This window comes from Alexandromys fortis, unplaced genomic scaffold, assembly GCF_014885135.2.
Source record: "Alexandromys fortis isolate MF-2015 unplaced genomic scaffold, M_Fortis_MF-2015_v1.1 scaffold_36, whole genome shotgun sequence".
Taxonomy (NCBI): Eukaryota; Metazoa; Chordata; class Mammalia; order Rodentia; family Cricetidae; genus Alexandromys; species Alexandromys fortis.
In genome coordinates this window covers 9,237,761-9,257,225 of record NW_026067915.1, presented here as the reverse complement: position 1 = coordinate 9,257,225, position 19,465 = coordinate 9,237,761, and the positions used below count along the sequence as shown (strand labels likewise).

Below are 19,465 nucleotides of genomic sequence, written 5' to 3'. Positions count from 1 at the left end.
CGAGAATTAGCCTGTAAGGGCTAGAGTTCATGGGCCAAGCAGTTCTTAAATGAATACAGTTTGTGTGTTGTTATTTCGGGCATGAGTTAGCCAAGCGGCCGGGGTGTTGGGGACGCAGCCCCGCCGCCGCTCTTATTTCAACAAAAAGGGGTACTGTTTATACAGAGAGAGAAAACTTAGCTTTGTTTAATTCTATCATTTCTATCATTGCTTTAAGATACAATCTGATGCTGGTATGGGTGGTGGTGTCATATGGCATTAATCCCAGTATTTGGGAGGCAGAGGCAGGTGAATCTCTTGAGTTCCAGGACAGCCAGAGCTATACAGAGAAACCCTGTCTTGAAAAACCAAAAAAAAAAAAAAAAGAAAAAGAAAAAGAAAAATTTCAGAGATATATTAAGTCTGGTAAGGCTTATTTTGTAGTTAAAAATTTCTACATTTATTTATTGTGTATGTGTGTGTGTTTGTGTTTATATATATATGTATGTAGAGATCACAGAATATGTGGACAGTGTTGGTTCTTTCCTCTTACCATGTGAGCCTCTGGGATTGAACTTGGGGGCAAGCACTTTTACCCACTGAGCCATCTTGCTGGCCCCATTTCTTGTTTGTTTGTTTTGTGTTTCAAGACAGGGTTTCTCTGCTGTCCTGGCTGTCCTAAAAGTCTCTCTATAGAACAGGCTGTCTTCGAACTCATAGAGATTCACCTGCCTCTCCCTCCCAAGTGCTGGAATTAAAGGCATGTGCAATCACCAACTAACTGGCCCATTTCTTATTTTGGGCTTTTGTTTTGTTTTGTTTCCCTTCCCCCCCACCCGGAGACAGAATTTCTCTGTGTAACAACACTGACTGTCCTGGAACTTGCTTTGTAGACCAGGCTAACCTACCTCTGCCTTCCTAGTGCTGGGATAAAAGGCTTGCACCATCATGCCTGGCTCCGTTTCTTGTTTTTTAAGTTAAGGTTAACATAGCACAGGCTGGCCGGGGCAGTGGTGGCACATGCCTTTAATCCCAGCACTCCGGAGGCAGAGGCAGGCAGATCTCTGTGAGTTCGAGGCCAGCCTGGTCTACAAGAGTAGTTCCAGGACAGGCTCCAAAGCTACAGAGAAACCCTGTCTCGAACAACTAAAACAAACAAACAAACAAACCATAGCACAGCCTGACTTTGAACTCCTTACATTTCCTGCTCCTATGTCCTAAGTGCCAACATTACAGCAGGAATCATAGGCATTACCATGCCAAGCTTTGTGGGTGTTTTGTTTTTCTTTTGAGGAAGGGTCTCTCCACATAGTCCTGGCAATTCTTTAGCTCACTGTGTAGACCAGTTCCTCCTTGAACTCACAAAGATCTGCCTACCTCGGCCTTCTGAGTTGCTGGGATTAAAGGCATGTTAAAGCTGTGCCCAGTCCAGGCTCTTGTGTTTGTATTGTTATGGCTCCATCTCTCTCCAGTCCTGTTCTCCCTCCCACATTTTCTAAATGTTTACGAATATGTGTTTTTATAGGCTAAAAACTCACAAAAATAAGTAATAGAGTTTACTTTAAGTAAAGTTCTACTTTTAAAATTTATTATTTGTCGGGGGCACACATGTTATGGTATGTGTATGAAATTCAGAGGAGCTGGCTCTCCTCTCCTACCTTTATGAATTACAGGTTGTCATGTTACCAGGAGTGTGTGGCAAGTGCCTCTACCTGTTGAGCCATCTTTCCCTTACTTTTTTGTACTCAAAATTATTTTTGCCTGGGCGTGATGGCACACACCTTTAGTCCCAGCACTCGGGAAGCAGAAGCAGGTGAATCTGTGTGAGTTTGAGGCCAGCCTGGTCTACAGAGCAAGTTCCCTGATGGCCAGGGCCACACAGAGAAAACAACAAACAAAAAAACAACAAAAAAATTATTTTTGAAACCAGGTGGTAGTGGCAGAGGCCAGCCTGATCTACAGAGCAAGTTCCAGGACAGCCAGAGCCACACTGAGAAACTTTCTCTTGAAAAACAAAAATAAAAAAAATAATAATTATTTTTGAAATTTATCCATGTGTTTTTACATAAATCTAGCTTCTTCTAGATGCTGCTCAGGTGAAGTGCACAGTCTGTCTGTAGTTTATTTATTTGCTTAATGATGAACAGATTCAATTTTGGGGAGTTGATCTGCCTATTTCTGCCTCCCAAGTGCTGGGATAAAAGGCTTGCATTGCCACCACCACCTGGCCAAATTAATTGTTTTTAAAAAGAGAATATCTCTTAATCCCTAAATATATTATAAACTTTGGTCTAAAAAATATTTTTATAGCTCACAATGCTGTAATACAAGGGATAGTTGTGTCAGTTCTTCTGTCTGAATTTCCATTTGATTGTTCTCCAGTTGTCAGAATCAAAATGTAGGGCATTCATAATTTTCCTGGGGTTCTTTTTAGGTCATAGAGGACTTAGAGGTCAAACAAACACGCCCAGAGCTTCATAATAGAGAGACCCTGTCTCAAACAACAACAAGAAAACAAAGCAAAAATGTGCTCTCCAGAATATCCTGAAATAGTAGCTGTGAGTTATAATTTCATTCATTCAGGATGTTAACTTAATGTTTTCTTGCTTCGTTTCAGGATCACTAAACCATCTAACTGGAACAGTAATCAGACTGATTGTTCTTCTCTCAGTGATTCCCAGTTCCTCTTTGGATCTCAGTTTTGTTCAGAAAATTCAGAAATTCTGTCCACATCCTTGGATGCTGGTGCCTACTCAAGACATCCAAAACAGACACAGCAGAACTCTGTAGATGTAAGTCTGATTTCCAATAGTTAGATTTTTCTTTTTGAGACAGAACCTTGCTGTGTGTGCCAGCCTAAACTCCATCCTCCTGTTTCAGCCTCCAGGCTCTTCAAGTTATAGGTATAAGCCACCACCCAAGCTCTGATTTCTGAAATTTCTCTGCACATATTTTATAGTTCTTATGAACATAAGCTAAAAAGAGAATTATTGTGTTGGAATAGTCCAACAAAAGAGATTCATTCGTTCTTTCTATTGTTAGGAACAGCCATGATATTTTAAAGAGCCTGGTTGGGGGACAAGCTATTTCCATTGTTTAGGGAGGAGGTTGATCAGCCATTGGAAAGTTCTCAGCTCCCCTTGGGCATGGGAACCTGAGCTTTGTTTCAGCCTACAGGTAAAATCAAGTCTGAAGTCAAAATGATAGCACCTAGGCCAAGTTGCTTTTGCCTGCTTCCTTCAAAGGCCATCCTCCTGCCTCTGCTTCCTGAGTACTGTGTTTCAAAGATATGTACCATCATCCCTGCTCTCTATCTCTCTTTTTTTTGGGGGGGGGAGGGGTTGAATTACATTTAATTTTATATTTAGACTTACCTGTATCATAATACAGGTAATTGTATTGTGATTGAGTGAATGAGGCTAGCTCAGTGCTTTAGGATAGTGAAACATTATATGTATGACCTCAGTACAAAAATTGATGCTAAACTGGGCAATGGTGGTTCTCTCCTTCAATCTTAGCACTTCGGAGGCAGAGTGGGCGGATCTCTGCCAGCCTGGTCTACAGAGCGAGTTCCAGGACTGCCAAGGAACCCCTTGGTGTGATACAAAAAGTCAAAACTAGGGAATGAAGAGATGGCTCAGCAGTTAAGAGTACTGGATGCTCTTCCACAGGTCCCAGGTTCAATTCCCAGCACACACATGGCAGCTTATAATTGTCTGTAATTCCAGTTCCAGGGGACCTGACACCCATGGCAAAAATACCAATGCACATAAAATAAAAATAAAATAAAAAACAAAAAGCCAGGCAGTGGTAGCACACGCCTTTAATCCTAGCACTCAGGAAGGTAGAGGCAGGTGAATCTCTGTGAGTTTGAGGCCAGCCTGGTTTACATGGGAGTTTCAGGACAGCCAGAGATACACAGAGAAACCCTGTCTCAGATAACCATAAAAAATAATAATAATAAAACCAAACCAAAACCCAACAACAACAAAAAAGCCAAAAAAAATTGATGCTAGTGATATGATGGGAAAAATGCACTTCCACTGGTCAGTGATGGCACACGCCTTTAATCCCAGCACTTGGGAGGCAGAGGCAGGCTGATCTCTGTGAGTTCGAGACCAGCCTGGTCTACTAGAGCTAGTTCAGGACAAGCTCCAAAGCTACAGAGAAACCCTGTCTGGAAAAAAAAACAAAAACAAAAAAATACTTCCTGAATGTTTAGAATATGATTTTTCTAAGAAATGCAGGAAATGACTCTTAATAATGCAGCCTGTATATTTTCTAGGCCTTGTGGAAGTTATCAACAGGTTTTGAGTTCAACAGAAAAAAAATAGTGATTTGAGTTAAATATATTAACATGAAGCTTTAATATCACATATCAGAGAGTGAGTAAATGATTTTTTGTTGTTTCCTATAAATGTATTTAGTTGGTTTTCAACAACTTTAGCTGAATTTTTAATATTTCTGCATTGATAAAGCTGACACTGTATTAACTTAGAAAGCTGCTTATTATAATTTCCTGGTTGGTACAAATAATGAAAAGCTACATGCTGTATCTTCAACCATAGGCTTGGTACTTCAATACATTAAATTCTGCATTGTACAGAGAATAGTGGATGGAATTTGATGTTGATTTTTTTTTCCATTTAACAGAATGAACCTAGTATTTTCACAAAATACCAGACAAAGCCCCAGTTGTTTGGAAGTGATACAAAGGATGAAGATTTATTTTCTCTTCCTTTGCCAGTTGGAAAATCAAAAGGACTCCTGAAACAGTTTGAGGAGAAAAAACGAAGGGCAACAGACAAATGTGACAGGTACACACATTTTAAGAGGATGAAAAGCTTATGTTTTCCGAAGAAAACAAATGTACTATCAATATTCAAATAATTCAATTTCAGTATAATAGAATGTATTAGTCAGGGTTATGCATAGGAAACAGATTCAGTATTACACACACACACACACACACAGTGGGGGATCAATGACAGAGAAAGATGCAGAATCAGATATAGTATGGAAGTCCTATAAGTCTGCCATATGTAAGCTAGAGAGCCAGAGAAGCCAGTGATATAATAAGTATGAGTCAGAGAGCCGTAGAAGGAAGGGGAAAGATGGCTGCTCATTATGTTTTGAAGTTTGATCTGGGAGCTCCAGTGTTTGGGAGCAAAAGAAACTGGATGTCTCAACCAATGAGGAGAATCTTCCCTTTTTTGTCTCTGGTCACCAGGTTCATAATTATTTAGGATAATGCACCTGCACATTGATAAAGATTAGCTTCGGTTTTGTGTTTTAAGGGTACCATGTAGCCCATCCTCCATCTATACAACAGTAGTGCTTACCCAGCACAACAAGTCTGTAGGTTTATTCTCTATCTCCACAAAATAAACATTAAATGAAAAAGGAGGAGGCAGCATTGGAACCTGGATATTGGGAGTGTGGGGTACGCTCCAGTCAGCTTTTAGAAGGCAGAAGCAGGAGGGTCAGGAGTTCAAGGTCATCTTTGGCAACACAGTGAGTTCTATTTGCAGGTCAGTTTGAACTACTGCAGACTTTATCTCAGAACAAAAAGTGGCTTGGCAGCACTTTAATCCCAGCACTAGGGGGAAGGGGCATTCGGATCTCTGTGAGTTCAATGCCAGCCTGGTCTACAAAGGGAGTTCCTGGACAGCTAGAGCTGTTGCACAGAGAAATCCTGTCTTTTTTTGGGGGGTGGGGGTTTCGAGACAGGGTTTCTCTGTAGCTTTTGGAGCCTGTCCTGGAACTAGCTCTCACCACCCAGTGAGAAATCCTGTCTTAAAAACAAAACAAAACTGCAAAGTGCTCTTGCTTTTCCTTGCTTGTGTGTGTATTAGTTTCATTTCTGTTGCTGTCTAAGATAAGATACCGCAACTGAAGTAACCTAAAGAAGGAAGAGTTTGGCTCACGATTTTAGGTTACAGTCCATCTTCATCTTCATAACCTTGGCTGTCCTGGAACTTGCTCTGCAGACCAGATTGACCACAGAAACTGTATTAAAACACTGCTTGGCCATTAGCTCTAACTTCTTATTGGCTAACTCTTACATATTAGTTTAACCTATCTCCATTAATCAGTGTATTGCCACATGGTAGTGGCTTACCAGAGATTCTAACCTGTGGTTCATCTCCGGTGGAGGATCCATTGCTTCTCTCCCTCCTCCTTTCTTCCTCCCAGAATTCAGTTCTGTTTTCCCCGCCTACCTAAGTTCCACCCTATCAACTAGGCCAAGGCAGTTTCTTTATTTATTAACCAGTGAAAGCAACACACAAACAGAAGGAACTTCTACACCAAGTACAGAATTCTAAGAATAGGAAAAAGAGGGTTTGTGCATTGACTACATTTGTGTGGTTAGTTAGAGTTTATATTGGAGTCTAGCTTGCTGAATTAAAGGGAATGGAATCTCTTAGACATAGAAATAACATCCAAGGTGACTGGATCAATGGGGAAACTATGGTTGTGTAAAATCCAGAGCCTGGCATTTCCAGCTTCCCAAGCTGGCGGCTTTGTTTCCGCTGATGCCTAAGTAAGAAACACTTCCTTTCTCTGTGGCCTTTTCCAGAATTCAAGGCACCCACTATATATTCTATATATCAAGATTATAGGGCCAAAAAAAACCCCATTAAATCCTGGGAAAAACAAAAACAAAAACAAACAAAAAAAACCATTAAATCCTGGGAAAAAAAAGATTATAGGGCCAAATGATGAGTCACCCAGGATAACAGTTCGTGAGAGAGTTATGACCAATAGCTAATACACTGCTGAGGTGTTTTGGGATGAATCCCGTTACGGAAAGAGAAGGTCACAAGTAATACCTCACAAGTATTACAGAATGACAGCAACTATTCAAAAGGCAGGTTTCCAAAGCTTTGCAGATTGGGTGTAGCCTAGGGATTTTGCCAGCTGTACTCTCACTGTATAATGCTTGGGGTCACCAGCAAAGCCCAATGGTAGAGACACACGTCTTTAATCCAGCACTCAGGAGGCATAGGCAGGTGGATCTTTGAGTGAACTAATATCTAATCCTGTATTTAAAAACACTGACTGAGAAACTGGAAAGATGGCTCAGCAGGGAAGAGCATTTGCTGCTCTAATAGAGGACACAGGTTCAGTTCTCAGCACTCATGACAGCCATAGCTGTAACTCCAGTGTTCTCTTCTGACCTCCACAGGCACTGGACACATACATGGTGCACTAAATACTTACATGCAGACTAAATACTCATATACATAAAAATATAAATATTTAGAAAAAAAACCCTGAAAGTACATTGAATGAGTAAAGGAACTTGCCATGATATGTGATGATTTGATTTTCATCCCTGGTGGGATTTCCACATGGTGGAAAGAAAAAACTGACTCTCGCAAGTTGTCTTCAGACCTCCACTCCACAATGTATTATATATACACACTCTCTCCCTTTCTCTCTAAATGATTGGAGTAAAAAAAAGTCAGGGGGTCAGTTGGTGGCTCAGTGAGTAAAAATATTTGCTGACAACCCTGACAACCTGATATTAATCCTCAGAATCTCCATGGCTGAAGTTTTCCTCTAGCTTCCACATATATGATATGCATTTGTACATGCACACACGGAATATATGTAAATTTAAAACTTTAAGGAATATAAAATTTGTAGTTAAAAAAAACTATTTGTGTATGTACATGATTTTGTTTGTTGTTTTGAGAAACAGTCTCACTATGTAGCCATCTTTGGCCAAGAACTCTCTATGTAGACCAGGCTGGCCTTGAACTCACGAAATCCACCTGCTTCTAAAATCAGGAAGAACTGGGGAGATGGCTCAACACTAGTTGCTCTTGCAGAGGACTCAGGTTTGGTTCCCAGCACCCACATGGTGGTTCACAAACATCCTTGCTCCAGTTCCAGAAGACCCAACAGCCTCTTCCTCAGGCACCAGGCATGCATATGGTACACAGAGACACATAAAGCAGACAAAGTACCCACATCGAATAAATAAATCTAAAACAATAGAAATAAAAGGAAAATAAAGAAGCAACAGAATGGAAGGAAGAAAAATGTGATTTGCATTAGAAATCAAATTTTGATGTTTTTCAGGTAGGGTCTCCAACTCTGATCAAGCAATGTTTTGATGCTATGCTAGATGAACACTTGCCATAATCAGCTGTTATATGCTACTTCAACATGGCACAAAGATTTACTCTCCCCTTTTTTTCTTAACTCTAGTGACATGCTGTACAGCTTTGTTTCTCATTTTCAAGAAGTCATTCACAAGGTAGGTAGAACTAAGTTTCAGAGAATTAGAGCATCATGTATCTTAGGCATGGTAATCATTGTAGTGCCCAGCAAATGCAGAGTAGCAGCATGTTTATAGTTCAGTTACCGTTCTCCAGGTCAGTGAGATGAGACAACAGTTTGTGCTTTCTTTCGTCTCTTTCTTTCTTTCTCTCTCTCTCTCTCTCTCTCTCTCTCTCTCTCTCTCTCTCTCTTTCTTTCTTTCTTTCTTTTTGTTTTTGAGACAGGGTTTCTCTGCAGTTTTTGGTGCCTGTCCTGGCACTAGCTCTTGTAGACCAGGCTGGCCTCAAACTCACAGAGATCCAACTGCCTCTGCCTCCCGAGTGCTGGGATTAAAGGTGTGTGCCACCACCGCCCGGCATCTTTTTCTTTTTTAAAATTTATGATCCTTTCATGTATTTGGGTGTTTTGCCTATATGAGTGTGCACCATATATGTGCAGTACCCTTGAATGCCAAAAAAGGGGTGGGATCTCGCAGAATTGGAGTTTACGCACAGTTGTAAACCACCATGTGGGTGGTGGGAATCAAACCCTAGTCTTGCGAAAGAACATTGCTCCCAATCTGAGCCACTTCTCCAGTCCCATGTGATTTCTTTCTTAATTTTGAGTTTCTTAGTTGCAGACATCTGTAGAAAAATCTGAGGAACATCTCAGTATGAGAAGCCAATCTATTTTGGATTCTTTGGAAACTATAGCCAAGACATGTGAGTGTCCCGTGTTTATATTTGGTTCTATTTTAAACATTTTATTATCGTCTCAAGGTTGATATTATCAGCAGAGGGCACTAGTGAGTCATGAATGTGACCCTTCTGACCCTAGCCAGATTTCCTTGTTTAAGATGGGAGGGTGCTATGTGACAGTACTTTTTTGTTTGTTTTTACTTTGTTTTGTGACATAGCCCTGGTTTCTTTGCTACTTACTACCAGGCTGGTCCGGAACTCACAGACATCTGCCTACCTCTGCTTCCTGAGTGCTGGGATTAAAGACGTGCACTACACCCAATTTGTAAACTTCTGTGCAATTTTTTTTCAAGACAAGGTTTCTCTGTAGCTTTGGTGCACGCCCTGGAACTAGCTCTTGTAGTCCATGCTGGCCTCAAACTCGCGAAGATCCACCTGCCTCTGCCTCCTGAGCGCTGGGTTTAAAGGCGTGCATGCGCCATCATCGCACAGCTGCAGTTTTTTGGTTTGTTTGTTTGTTTTGAGAAAAGTTTGTTTGTGTAGGCCTGGCTGTCCTGGAACAGCTAAATGAATCATAAAAGTATATATTAGAGAACATCACTTAGGTATTTCAGACTTTAGAATATAGATTGAACCAACATGATATTATATGTATGTGCTGGGAATCGAACCCAGGTACTCAGAAAGAACAGAAGTGCAGTTAACCATGAAGCCATCTCTCTAGCTCATGCCAACACTTGATTCCCATGGTGGCTTTTGTGTAGCACTACTCCTCAGTGATCTTGCTGTCTGAGGGTAGGGTGGCTCTGCCAGCCTTCTCACCTCATGCCTGAGATGAATCAGCAGCTCCTTAGTCTCATGTGGCTTGCCCACTGTGCTGTCTATAGACACACGCCCCCTTAGGAGTTAGAAATATTCCAGTCACCTGCTGCTCGCTCTTCTCACTGCCTTGGTTTCAGTGAAAGTTGTTTTGTGATAAATCAGCCTTGGTCTCAATGTCAGTTATAGTGTGAGGTTTGTAGAATCCCCTCCCCACCAATTAAGTGTTGTACATGTAAATGAATGCTCTTATAAACAGTCAACACATTCTTCTTAGCTAAATACTGCTCTAGAATTTTCTGGGAAAGATAGATAATTGTGCATCTGTACTTGTTTGCATTTCTGCTTATTTTTTATTTTAAACTAATTCAAGTCATCTGATTCACGTGCCAAGGGATGAATTACTCATGATTTACAAAAATCAATGCCTTTCTGTGGCTCATAAAGTAATTCCCATCTGTCTGAATAGAGGCATGGTACTGTTTATCTACTGAGCTCCAGCCTGGGCTACACACAGGGCAGCTGTCCATCTGTTAGAAATGTCAGAGCCAGGACTGTTACCCTACAAGACTAGCAGGGCTGAGAATGTACAGTGTGCTAGAGTAACTCATTTGTCGGTGTCCCGGCCAGGCTTCCAATTGCTGACAGAAGAAGTAAAGGAATGCTAGGAGGCGGTGGCGCACACCTTTAATCCCAGCACTCAGGAGGTGGAGGCAGGTAAATTTCTGTGAGTTTGAGGCCAACCTGGTCTATAGAGTAAATTCCACCATCCAGATTGTCATTTGTTTATTATTTTTTCTTTCGGCATCAGGCATTTTACCCAAAGTATTTTATATAATTTGGAAAGATATAGGTACTTCTCTTTGTACTTTTGGGGAAAACTTATTAGGAAAAAAATTTGTCCTTGTTTTGTATTTAGTTCAAGAGACTGCGCAGGTCCAGCGTGACCTGATGTTTGAGGCCACGCGAGACAAAGGCAATATGGAACAGGCCATCCTTGAGATACAGAAGAAATCTGAAGCCGTAAGTATAAATACAAGCCCTTGCTTTGCCTTGCCTTCTTACCTAGGCTTATCTTGAGGTGCTGCACTCAAGTGATCTTACCCCAGCCTTCTGATTGCAGATACATGCCTTGCCCATGTGTGCTTTTGGCTTTGTCTCTAAGACCAAGAAAAACACTTAATGTCTGAGAAATTTTCATCTAAGACCAGAAACTGGGATGGTTCTTTTTTCAGTAAATCAAGATACAGTCTATCCTCAGGGTTCCCTGGCAGTGTGTGTACCCAGGACTTGCTCACAGAGTAACTATACTTGCTTATTCTGTGAGAGACGAGCTAATAAGTTTTCTGTCCCCTGAGGATAGGTTTCTCTGCCAATGCAGTAAGCCAGATCAAATAGAATTGAAAAAGTATAACAACAGGTTTATTTGAGCAAAGGAACTCCTGAAAAGATTCTCCAGTCCCAGAGATTGAGGCTGGAGAAGCAGCACCCCCGCAACCCCTGAACTAAAGCAAGGAGATTATATAGTTTATAGGGTGATGACATGTCCACCACAGGCTAGGTTTGTGACTAAGAATGGTCTAGGTGGGGACTTGGGCTGCTGGCAGCAACATGGGAGGAAGTTGCAATAGTCACCAAGAGTGTGGAATTGGACTTTTTGGCATTTTTTCTTTGTTTCTGAGAGGGTGGGATTTTGAGACACACACACACAGAGAGAGAGAGAGAGACAGACAGACAGACAGACAGACAGACAGGCAAGAATGGGCTTTCCAGATCAAGCAGGAGTGAGGTGAAAGTTCCAACCGACCATGAATCTTTATCTATTGGTTGGTTCTCTTACTTTTTTTGTTTTTATATGTTGAGATGGAGGTCTCTCTCCTGTAGCCCAGGCTGCTTAGAAACCACTGTGTAGCTCAAGCTAGCCTCAGACTCAAGCTAATCATCTTTTTAATTTATTTAGTTATATATTTATTGTTTTTTTTTGTTGTTGTTGTTGTTGTTTTTTTTTGAGACAGCATTTCTCTGTAGCTTTGGGGCCTGTTCTGGAACTAGCTCTTGTAGATCAGGCTGGGCTCAAGCTCACAAAGGTCCACCTGCTTCTGCCTCCTGAGTGCTGTAATTAAAGGTGTGTACCACCACTACACGGCTCTTCTTTTTAATTTATATTTTAAAATTAATTTTTTATATATAGAAGTGATTTGCACACCTATATGTCTCTGTACCATGTTTGTGTCTGGTTCCCATAGAAGTCAAAAGAGGGCATTAGATCCCCTGGAATTGGAGTTACAGATGGTTGTGAGCTGTCATTTGAGTGCTGGGTTACTGAGCAAGAGTATTCTTTTATTATTATTATTATTATTATTATTATTATTGATATTTATTGAGCTCTACATTTTTCTCTGCTCCCCTCCCTGCCTTTTCCCTCCCTGCTTCAATCCTCCCCCAAGGTCCCCATGCTCCCAATTTACTCAGGAATCTTGTCTTTTTCTGCTTTCTACTTCCCATGTAGATTGAATCTATGTAAGTCTCCCTTAGTGTCCGCATTGTTGTCTAAGTTCTCTGGCATTGTAGTGTGTGGGCTGGCTTTCTTTGCTTTATGTTTAAAAGCCACCTATGAGTGAATACATGTGATAATTGTCTTTCTGTGTCTGGGTTACCTCACTCAAAATAATGTTTCCTAGCACCATCTATTTTCCTGCAAAATTCAAGCTGTCATTATTTTTTTTCTGCTGTGTAGTACTCCATTGTGTAAATGTACCACATTTTTCTTATCCATTCTTTGGTCGAGGGGCATTTAGGTTGTTTCCAGGTTCTGGCTATGACAAACAATGCTGCTATGAACATAGTTGAGCACATGTCCTTGTGGCACGATTGAGCATCCTTTGGATATATACCCAAAAGTGGTATTACTAGGTTTTGAGGAAGGTTGTTTCCTAATTTTCTGAGAAATCGCCACACTGACGTCCAAAGGGGTTGTACCAGCTTGCATTCCCACCAGCAATGCAGAAGTGTTCTCTTTTCCCCACAACCTCTCCAGCATAAGTTCTCATCAGTGTTTTTTGTTTGTTTTTGTTTTGTTTTGTTTTTAGTTTTTTGAGACAGGGTTTCTCTGTAGTTTTGGAGCCTGTCCTGGCACTAGCTCTTGTAGACCAGGCTGGTCTCGAACTCACAGAGATCCGTCTGCCTCTGCCTCCCGAGTGCTGGGATTAAAGGTGTGCGCCACCACCGCCCGGCTCATCAGTGTTTTTGATCTTGGCTATTCTTACAGGTGTAAGATGGAATCTCAGAGTTGTTTTGGTTTGCATTTCTCTGATGACTAAGGATGTTGAGCATTTCCTTAAGTGTCTTTCAGCCATTTTAGATTCCTCTGTTGAGAGTTCTCTGTTTAGGTCTGTATTCCATTTTTTTTATTGGACTATGTGATCTTTTGGTGTCCAATTTCTTGAGTTCTTTGTATATTTTGGAGATCAGACCTCTGTTTGATGTGGGGTTAGTGAAGATCTTTTCCCATTCTGTAGGCTGTCATTTTGTCTTGTTGACCGTGTCCTTTGTTTTACAGAAGCTTTTCAGTTTCAGGAGGTTCCATTTATTAATTGTTTCTCTCAGTGTCTGTGCTGCTGGGGTTATATTTAGGAAGTGGTTCCCTGTGCCAATACATTCAAGTGTACTTCCCACTTTCTCTTCTATAAGGTTCATTATGGCTGGCTTTATGGTGAGGTCTTTGATCCATTTGGATTTGAGTTTTGTGCATGGTGATAGATATGAGTATATTTTCATTTTTCTACGTGTTGATATCCAGTTATGCCAGCACCACTTGTTAAATATGCTTTCTTTTTTCTATTTGATATTTTTTGCTTCTTTATCAAAGATCAGGTGTTCGAAGGTGTGTGGATTGATATCAGGTCTTCTATTTGGTTTCATTGGCCCTCCTGTCTGTTCTTATGCCAATACCCTGAACAAGAGTATTCTTTCAGAGTGCTTTTAACCTCTGCTCTTAGTCACTGAGGCATCTTTCTAGCCCCGTCATGCTAGTCCTCTTGACTCAGTCATCTAAGTGCTGGGATTAGAGTGTGAGCTACCATACCCACACCTGTTATCACGTTTTACTGTGACCATCACTTTCCTCTTTCTCACTACCTTTCCCAGAGACAGACTGAGTTCATGGAGATGAAATCCAACCTGAAGAACCTTGAAGTTCTAGTTGCACAGCAGAGTAAGGACTTCCATCAGCTTTCTGAGACGCTGGGCCAGCTCAATGTGCCTGGTGTCATAGAAGAGCTGAAAAAACTCATCTCTGCCCCTCAGGTAGCTGGGCATCTGAAAGACAGCACCTCCCAGACCTCACCAGCTCTGACCCAGAGCCTCCATCTTACCAGACAGGGAAAATGCACCTCTGAGGAGCCATCTGCTGCACAGGGCCAGGTGTCTCCTTCAGGGAATCCCAGTAGGAGTTCCCAGAGGCCTAGGGAGCTCAGTGTCCGGGATGAAGGAGCATTGCCAACAGATGGGCCCCATAGAGAAAATGAACGTTTGAAGAACAAAAACCTGCAGACTTGCTGCAAGAACTGGGTTATCACCACCAGAAACCTCAGTAACCACTGCTCTGGCCCCCCAAGCCAGATGACTGGCCGTGACCAGCATCTAATTGCCCAAGAAGCCTCACAGCTGGACTTAAATAAGTTTGAATTCAGAATGAAGAATGTCTGCCCCCAAAATGAAAACGAAAGCATGTGTTTTGACCAGTTTGAAGAGTCAGCAACTGAACAGAAAGGCAAAACCCGAAGAAAGGGGAGGAAAGGCAAGAAGCAGCAACCCAGGAAATCACAGAGAAGCAGGCTTCCAGCCAGGAAGAAAGAACAAACTCCAAGGAAGGCCTGTGATTCCATCTCGAAGCATCACAATCCCCAGTCTCCAGTTTCTAGCCCAGAAAGGCCCCTCATCTATTGGCGGGCTCCAAGAACCTCCACAAAGTCAGCCTGTCATATTCCAGGAGGAACAGTGAGGACCAGTAAGACAGAAAGGGCAGCACAGGGGAGCACCCTGCAATCTGCCCAGCACTCCTCCCCAGACCATGCATTCTTATCTAGCAGTTCCCAGGGGGATGAGCAGATAAATTGGTTCACTGACCTCGGCTTTGAAAACCCAGAGCCTCCCCTGTGTAACAAGGGAGGGAAGAATTTGCTCTGTGATCCGGATTTTGACAGCAGTGATGATAACTTCTAACCTTGCCGACAGTGACTTCAGCTGATGGCTCGTTGATCTCAGTTAGAAAAACAAATTGTGGAACATTTGGACTGGACAGTAGCATACAGTATCTGAAATTGACTTATCCAGCCTCAGAGTCAGAGGCCTTGACTGATGGTGGTCAGTAGGAGATGGGCAAGAATCCAATACACTGGGTCACTCATGACAAAGGTGTAGAAGTTAGTTAAGGGGAGGAAATGTGTGGAGACAGTGACGAGAGCTCAGTCAGCCTATGATATGGCATCAGGAAGGCAGTCGTGTGTATTTGGTCAAGGGAAGGTCTTCTTTATGGAGCACTTTCTAGAAGAAGCTCTCAGAACTCTTGTGGCTGCATGAGTAACCCTTGAAACACTCCCTGCACCTGATGGATACCGTCTGCACCTCAGGATTTCTTTTTTTAAATCTAGTTATACTGTCAAAAGAGTTTTCTTATTTGCATTAGAGGACGTATTACAGGGTACCCTATTAGACCGGAGTTCATTATGTAGCCTTGGCTGGCCTTGTATTTACAATTCTCCTGCTTCAGCCTCCAGTACTGGTACCACAAGCATGTCTCAATTCTCAGCTGTAAATCAGTCTACTTAAGAACAGAGTATTGGTGTGCACCTTTAATCCCAGGACTCAGGAGGCAGGGGCAGGAGGATCTCTATGAGTTTGAGGCCAGCCTGGTCTACAGAGCGAGTTGCAGGACAGCCAGGGATACACAGGGGGAGAAAAAGGAGTGTTAAAGATGTCTATGAAAATTCATACCTGTAATCCCAGCACTAAGCAGAGACCAGAATTACTTCAGATTTGAGGATAGCCTGGTTTACATAGGGTGTTCCAGACCCATTGTGGCTACATTATTAGATCTGAGGGTGGCGTGGGGTGGAGTGGAGCTGCCTTTGAGAGAGGTGACGTATATCAAACAAGACCAAAATAATCAAAACTAATGTAGCTATAGACCCTATATTATTGGAAAGCAGTAGGCTTTAAAAAAAAAAGATGGGTTTTCTGTGTAGCTTTGACTGTCCTAAAACTTGCTGTGTAGACTAGGCTAGTCTTGAATTTATAGAGATCTGCCTGCCTCTGCCTCCTAAGTGCTGAGATTAATGGCATGTGCCACCACAACCCAGCCAAGCAATAGACTTTTATGCTAGACTTTGATATTCCACTTATATCTTGTTGATGGCTTTTGTTATTTGTGTTTTTGAAGATCCTGTAGCTCATGATTACCTGAAATTCATTATAAGTCCAGACTAGGCTTAAATTCATGGCAGTCTCCTTTCTTTAGCCTCTCGAGTATTGGGGCTATGGACATAAACCACCATGACTGACTTTGACATATTTTAATTTTTGCAACACATATGTATTTCTTTGTAATTAAAAAAACATCAAAACCAAAAATGAGCTGGAAGATGGTGCAGCAGTTAAAGCACTTGCCACCCAGATGTGAGAAGTAGAGTCCAGACCCCTAGAAATCCATGTAAATACGCTGTATGGGTGAGTCAGCCCAGCTGTGATTCTAGCCTTAGGAGGTGGAGACAGAAATGTTAGCTAACAAAACTAGCCATATCTGTGAGCTCTGGTTTTGTTTAAGACCCTGCCTCAATAAATAGGTGATTAATTGAGGATGATTCCTAACAGCGACCTCGGGCTTCCACGTGCATGTGCACCCACACCCACACGTGCGAGCACACCAGACATGCAAAGAAGAAAACAACAGCACTAAACCTCCAGGTTTGGTGGCAGATGCTTGTAATTTCAGGGGGTCCAGGACAACAGGGCCCTAGGTTCACTGCCAGCCCAAGCCACATGGTAACACTGTCTCGAGAGAAAGGGAGGAGAAGGAAGAGAAAAGAGATGGTGAAGGAAGTCACTTGAGAGAAGCTTCATGGATTGAGTGGTTCCATAAAATTGCCCATTTCCAAGCCAGTCTCCAGCCACTGAAGACTAAACTGTTGTAGAAATAGGTGACTCTCAATTTCTTTCTCTTCTTAAATCTGTGACACCATTGGCAGGGCGCTAGACACTGGTCTGTTCTCTTATTTCCAGACCAAGGGCTTTCTGTAGCCTGGACCTCCCACGCAGTGGACAGTCGCAACTGTCCTTTCTCAGGCCGAGGTAATTCAAGCCTGGATTCTGCCTCAGGCTGTGCTGGCCTCTTTTTTTCTGTGGACCATATAGGCTGGCTGATTAGTCTCCCCTCTGCACCCTCCATTGCTTGTCCACAGAAGTCATAAGAAGCCACAGCCCCACTACCCAAAAGGCTCCTTCCAGCCCTTCCCAGACTGGTTACAGTTGCTCACCAAGCCACCAGAAGGAAGCTTTGAGACCAAAGGACCTCATTTCTGGTGAACAAGAAACTTGTTATATTTTATTTTTATCTCTGTTGATGTTTGCTGTTTTAATTCAAAGTTGAGATCTTGTGAAGTTTTTTCAGTTAGTATTTATGACTGAGCCCTTCTTGAACCGCCTCACTTTAAAATGCCAGAGATGGACCCCGTGTTGCTAACTCTGCTGTACAAAATGCTGTTCCTCAGCAGTACTTCACTTTTTGGGTGATGCTGTCAAGGTTCACTATGATTCAGTGTTCCATGAGCTGGATGTTTTTATAGAATAAGTGGTAAACTTATCTCCTAACAAGGCTGAGATAATTAAAAATTACACTGCATGTCTCTGGCAATCATCGGGAAAGGGTATTCTGTTTCTTCTTTTATTCCTATGGCTTTTTACTTTTTTAATTTTATTTTTTGTTCCTGTCATACTTGTTGAACATGACATAGTCTCAGGCACACCCTTGGAACACACAACATTTTTGGCTCTTCAGATGCTCATAGAGCTGTATGTAGCCACACAGGGGCGGATATAGTGGGAGGTCTGGGGTGGGAGGATGGAGAGCCTGCTGAGTGCTCCTCCCTCTGTTACTCCAGGATGGAAATGAAGCTGACTACAGCACTTACTTGCCCCCAACAGCCCAGTATCAATTTACATATCACTGACTAATGGCCCTTTTACATTTAGAGAGAGAGTGTTGGTCCTCTCCTTCACCATCTTCTTGCTCTGTTTGGTCTCACACTGATGGAGCTGAGTTAGTGTTCTTGTTTTACTTGCCTTGACCAGAGTTCTAAACTCCAGAAGTAAGAACAGCACCTGCCTTGTCTTTGCTGTGTCCTCAGCACACAGGAAAGTGTCTGACTAGGTACTTACTGGGGCATAGGCTGCATTTTTAGGCAAATGGCTTTTTAAAAACCATCTTAAGCCAGGTAGATGGTGATTGCACAGGCCTTTAGTTCCAGCACTCAGGAGGCAGAGGCAGGCAAATCTCAGAGTTTGAGGCCAGCCTGGTCTACAAAGTAAGTTCCAGGGCAACCAGGGCTATTACATAAAGAAACCCTATCTTGATAAACAAAACAAAACAAAAAAACCAAACAACCTCCCCACACACAAAAGCTCCAAAAGGCTCATGCTTATGTCCACGTCTCAGCAATTCCTGGCAGCTCTTCTTTCGCCAGTGTGCCGAGAAAACAGTTGTCTCACTGGTAGGTTCGTAATTTAGATTTTGCTTTTGTTTTGTTCCTGAGAGACAGGGTTTCTCTAGCTTTGGAGCCCGTTCTGGCACTCGCTCTGTAGACCAGGCTGGCCTTGAACTCACAGAGATCCACCTGCCCCCCCCCCCCCAGTGCTGGGATTAAAGGCGTGCGCCACCACCACCAGCACTAGGGTTTCCCTTCTTTACCACACCTGTTTCAGAAAGCCCGGGGAAGGGGGCTCTTCTACACTAGGGCTTGGGTCTTTGTCAGATACATTTCCTGAGTAAAACTTTGTTGCTTCTGTAAACACTTAATTGAAACCTAAAATATTAATGTTCTCTCACAGAAAGAATAAAAATTGCCAGAACCTTACATGATCTGGAGTTGACAGTCTATTATTATTATTATTATTTATACAGCATTTTGGCTACATGTATGTCTGCACACCAGAAGAGGGCACCAGACCCCATTACAGATGGTTGTGAGCCACCATGTGGTTGCTGGGAATTGAACTCAGGACCTCTGAAAGAGCAGCCAGTGCTCTTAACCTCTGAGCCATCTCTCCAGCCCCAAGTTGACAGTCTTTTCAGCAATTCTCAGCCATCAGACTATTGACTTCTCAGGTCTCCCTATTTATGCGACTCTTAACCTTTCCCCCTGCAATATTAAGCTTCTGTGCCTCAGAGATGTACCATGTGGGAGCCCTTTCCACAAATCTTCATCAGTGTACCTTGAACACTAACATCTTACTGTAAGCATTGCGGCTCGGATAGAAGGGATCCTGGCAGTCGGGAGCCAGGGAATAGCACAGTAAGTGTAAGAGAACCCTGGGTGGAAGAAGGGCAGCCACAAACTGAACAGGCACAGGGTTTATAAAGGGCTTCTTAAGGGCGGAGTTTTTCCAGGAAGATTTTCAGGGTGGGAATTGGTCAGATTTCAGTC

General features: G+C 42.5%; 1 protein-coding gene across 1 annotated transcript in view; it reads left to right on the top strand.

Moving 5' to 3' along the window:
* The window catches only part of Iho1 (interactor of HORMAD1 1), a 21,011-nt gene extending 6,021 nt beyond the window's left edge, over positions 1-14,990 (top strand). Inside the window, exons 2-7 of the mRNA XM_050139350.1 lie at positions 2,597-2,771; positions 4,633-4,796; positions 8,200-8,248; positions 8,885-8,972; positions 10,687-10,790; positions 13,914-14,990. Of these exons, the coding sequence (XP_049995307.1) occupies positions 2,597-2,771; positions 4,633-4,796; positions 8,200-8,248; positions 8,885-8,972; positions 10,687-10,790; positions 13,914-14,990 (1,657 nt within the window). The remainder of the gene's footprint in view (positions 1-2,596; positions 2,772-4,632; positions 4,797-8,199; positions 8,249-8,884; positions 8,973-10,686; positions 10,791-13,913) is intronic.
* The last annotated feature ends 4,475 nt before the right edge of the window (positions 14,991-19,465 follow it).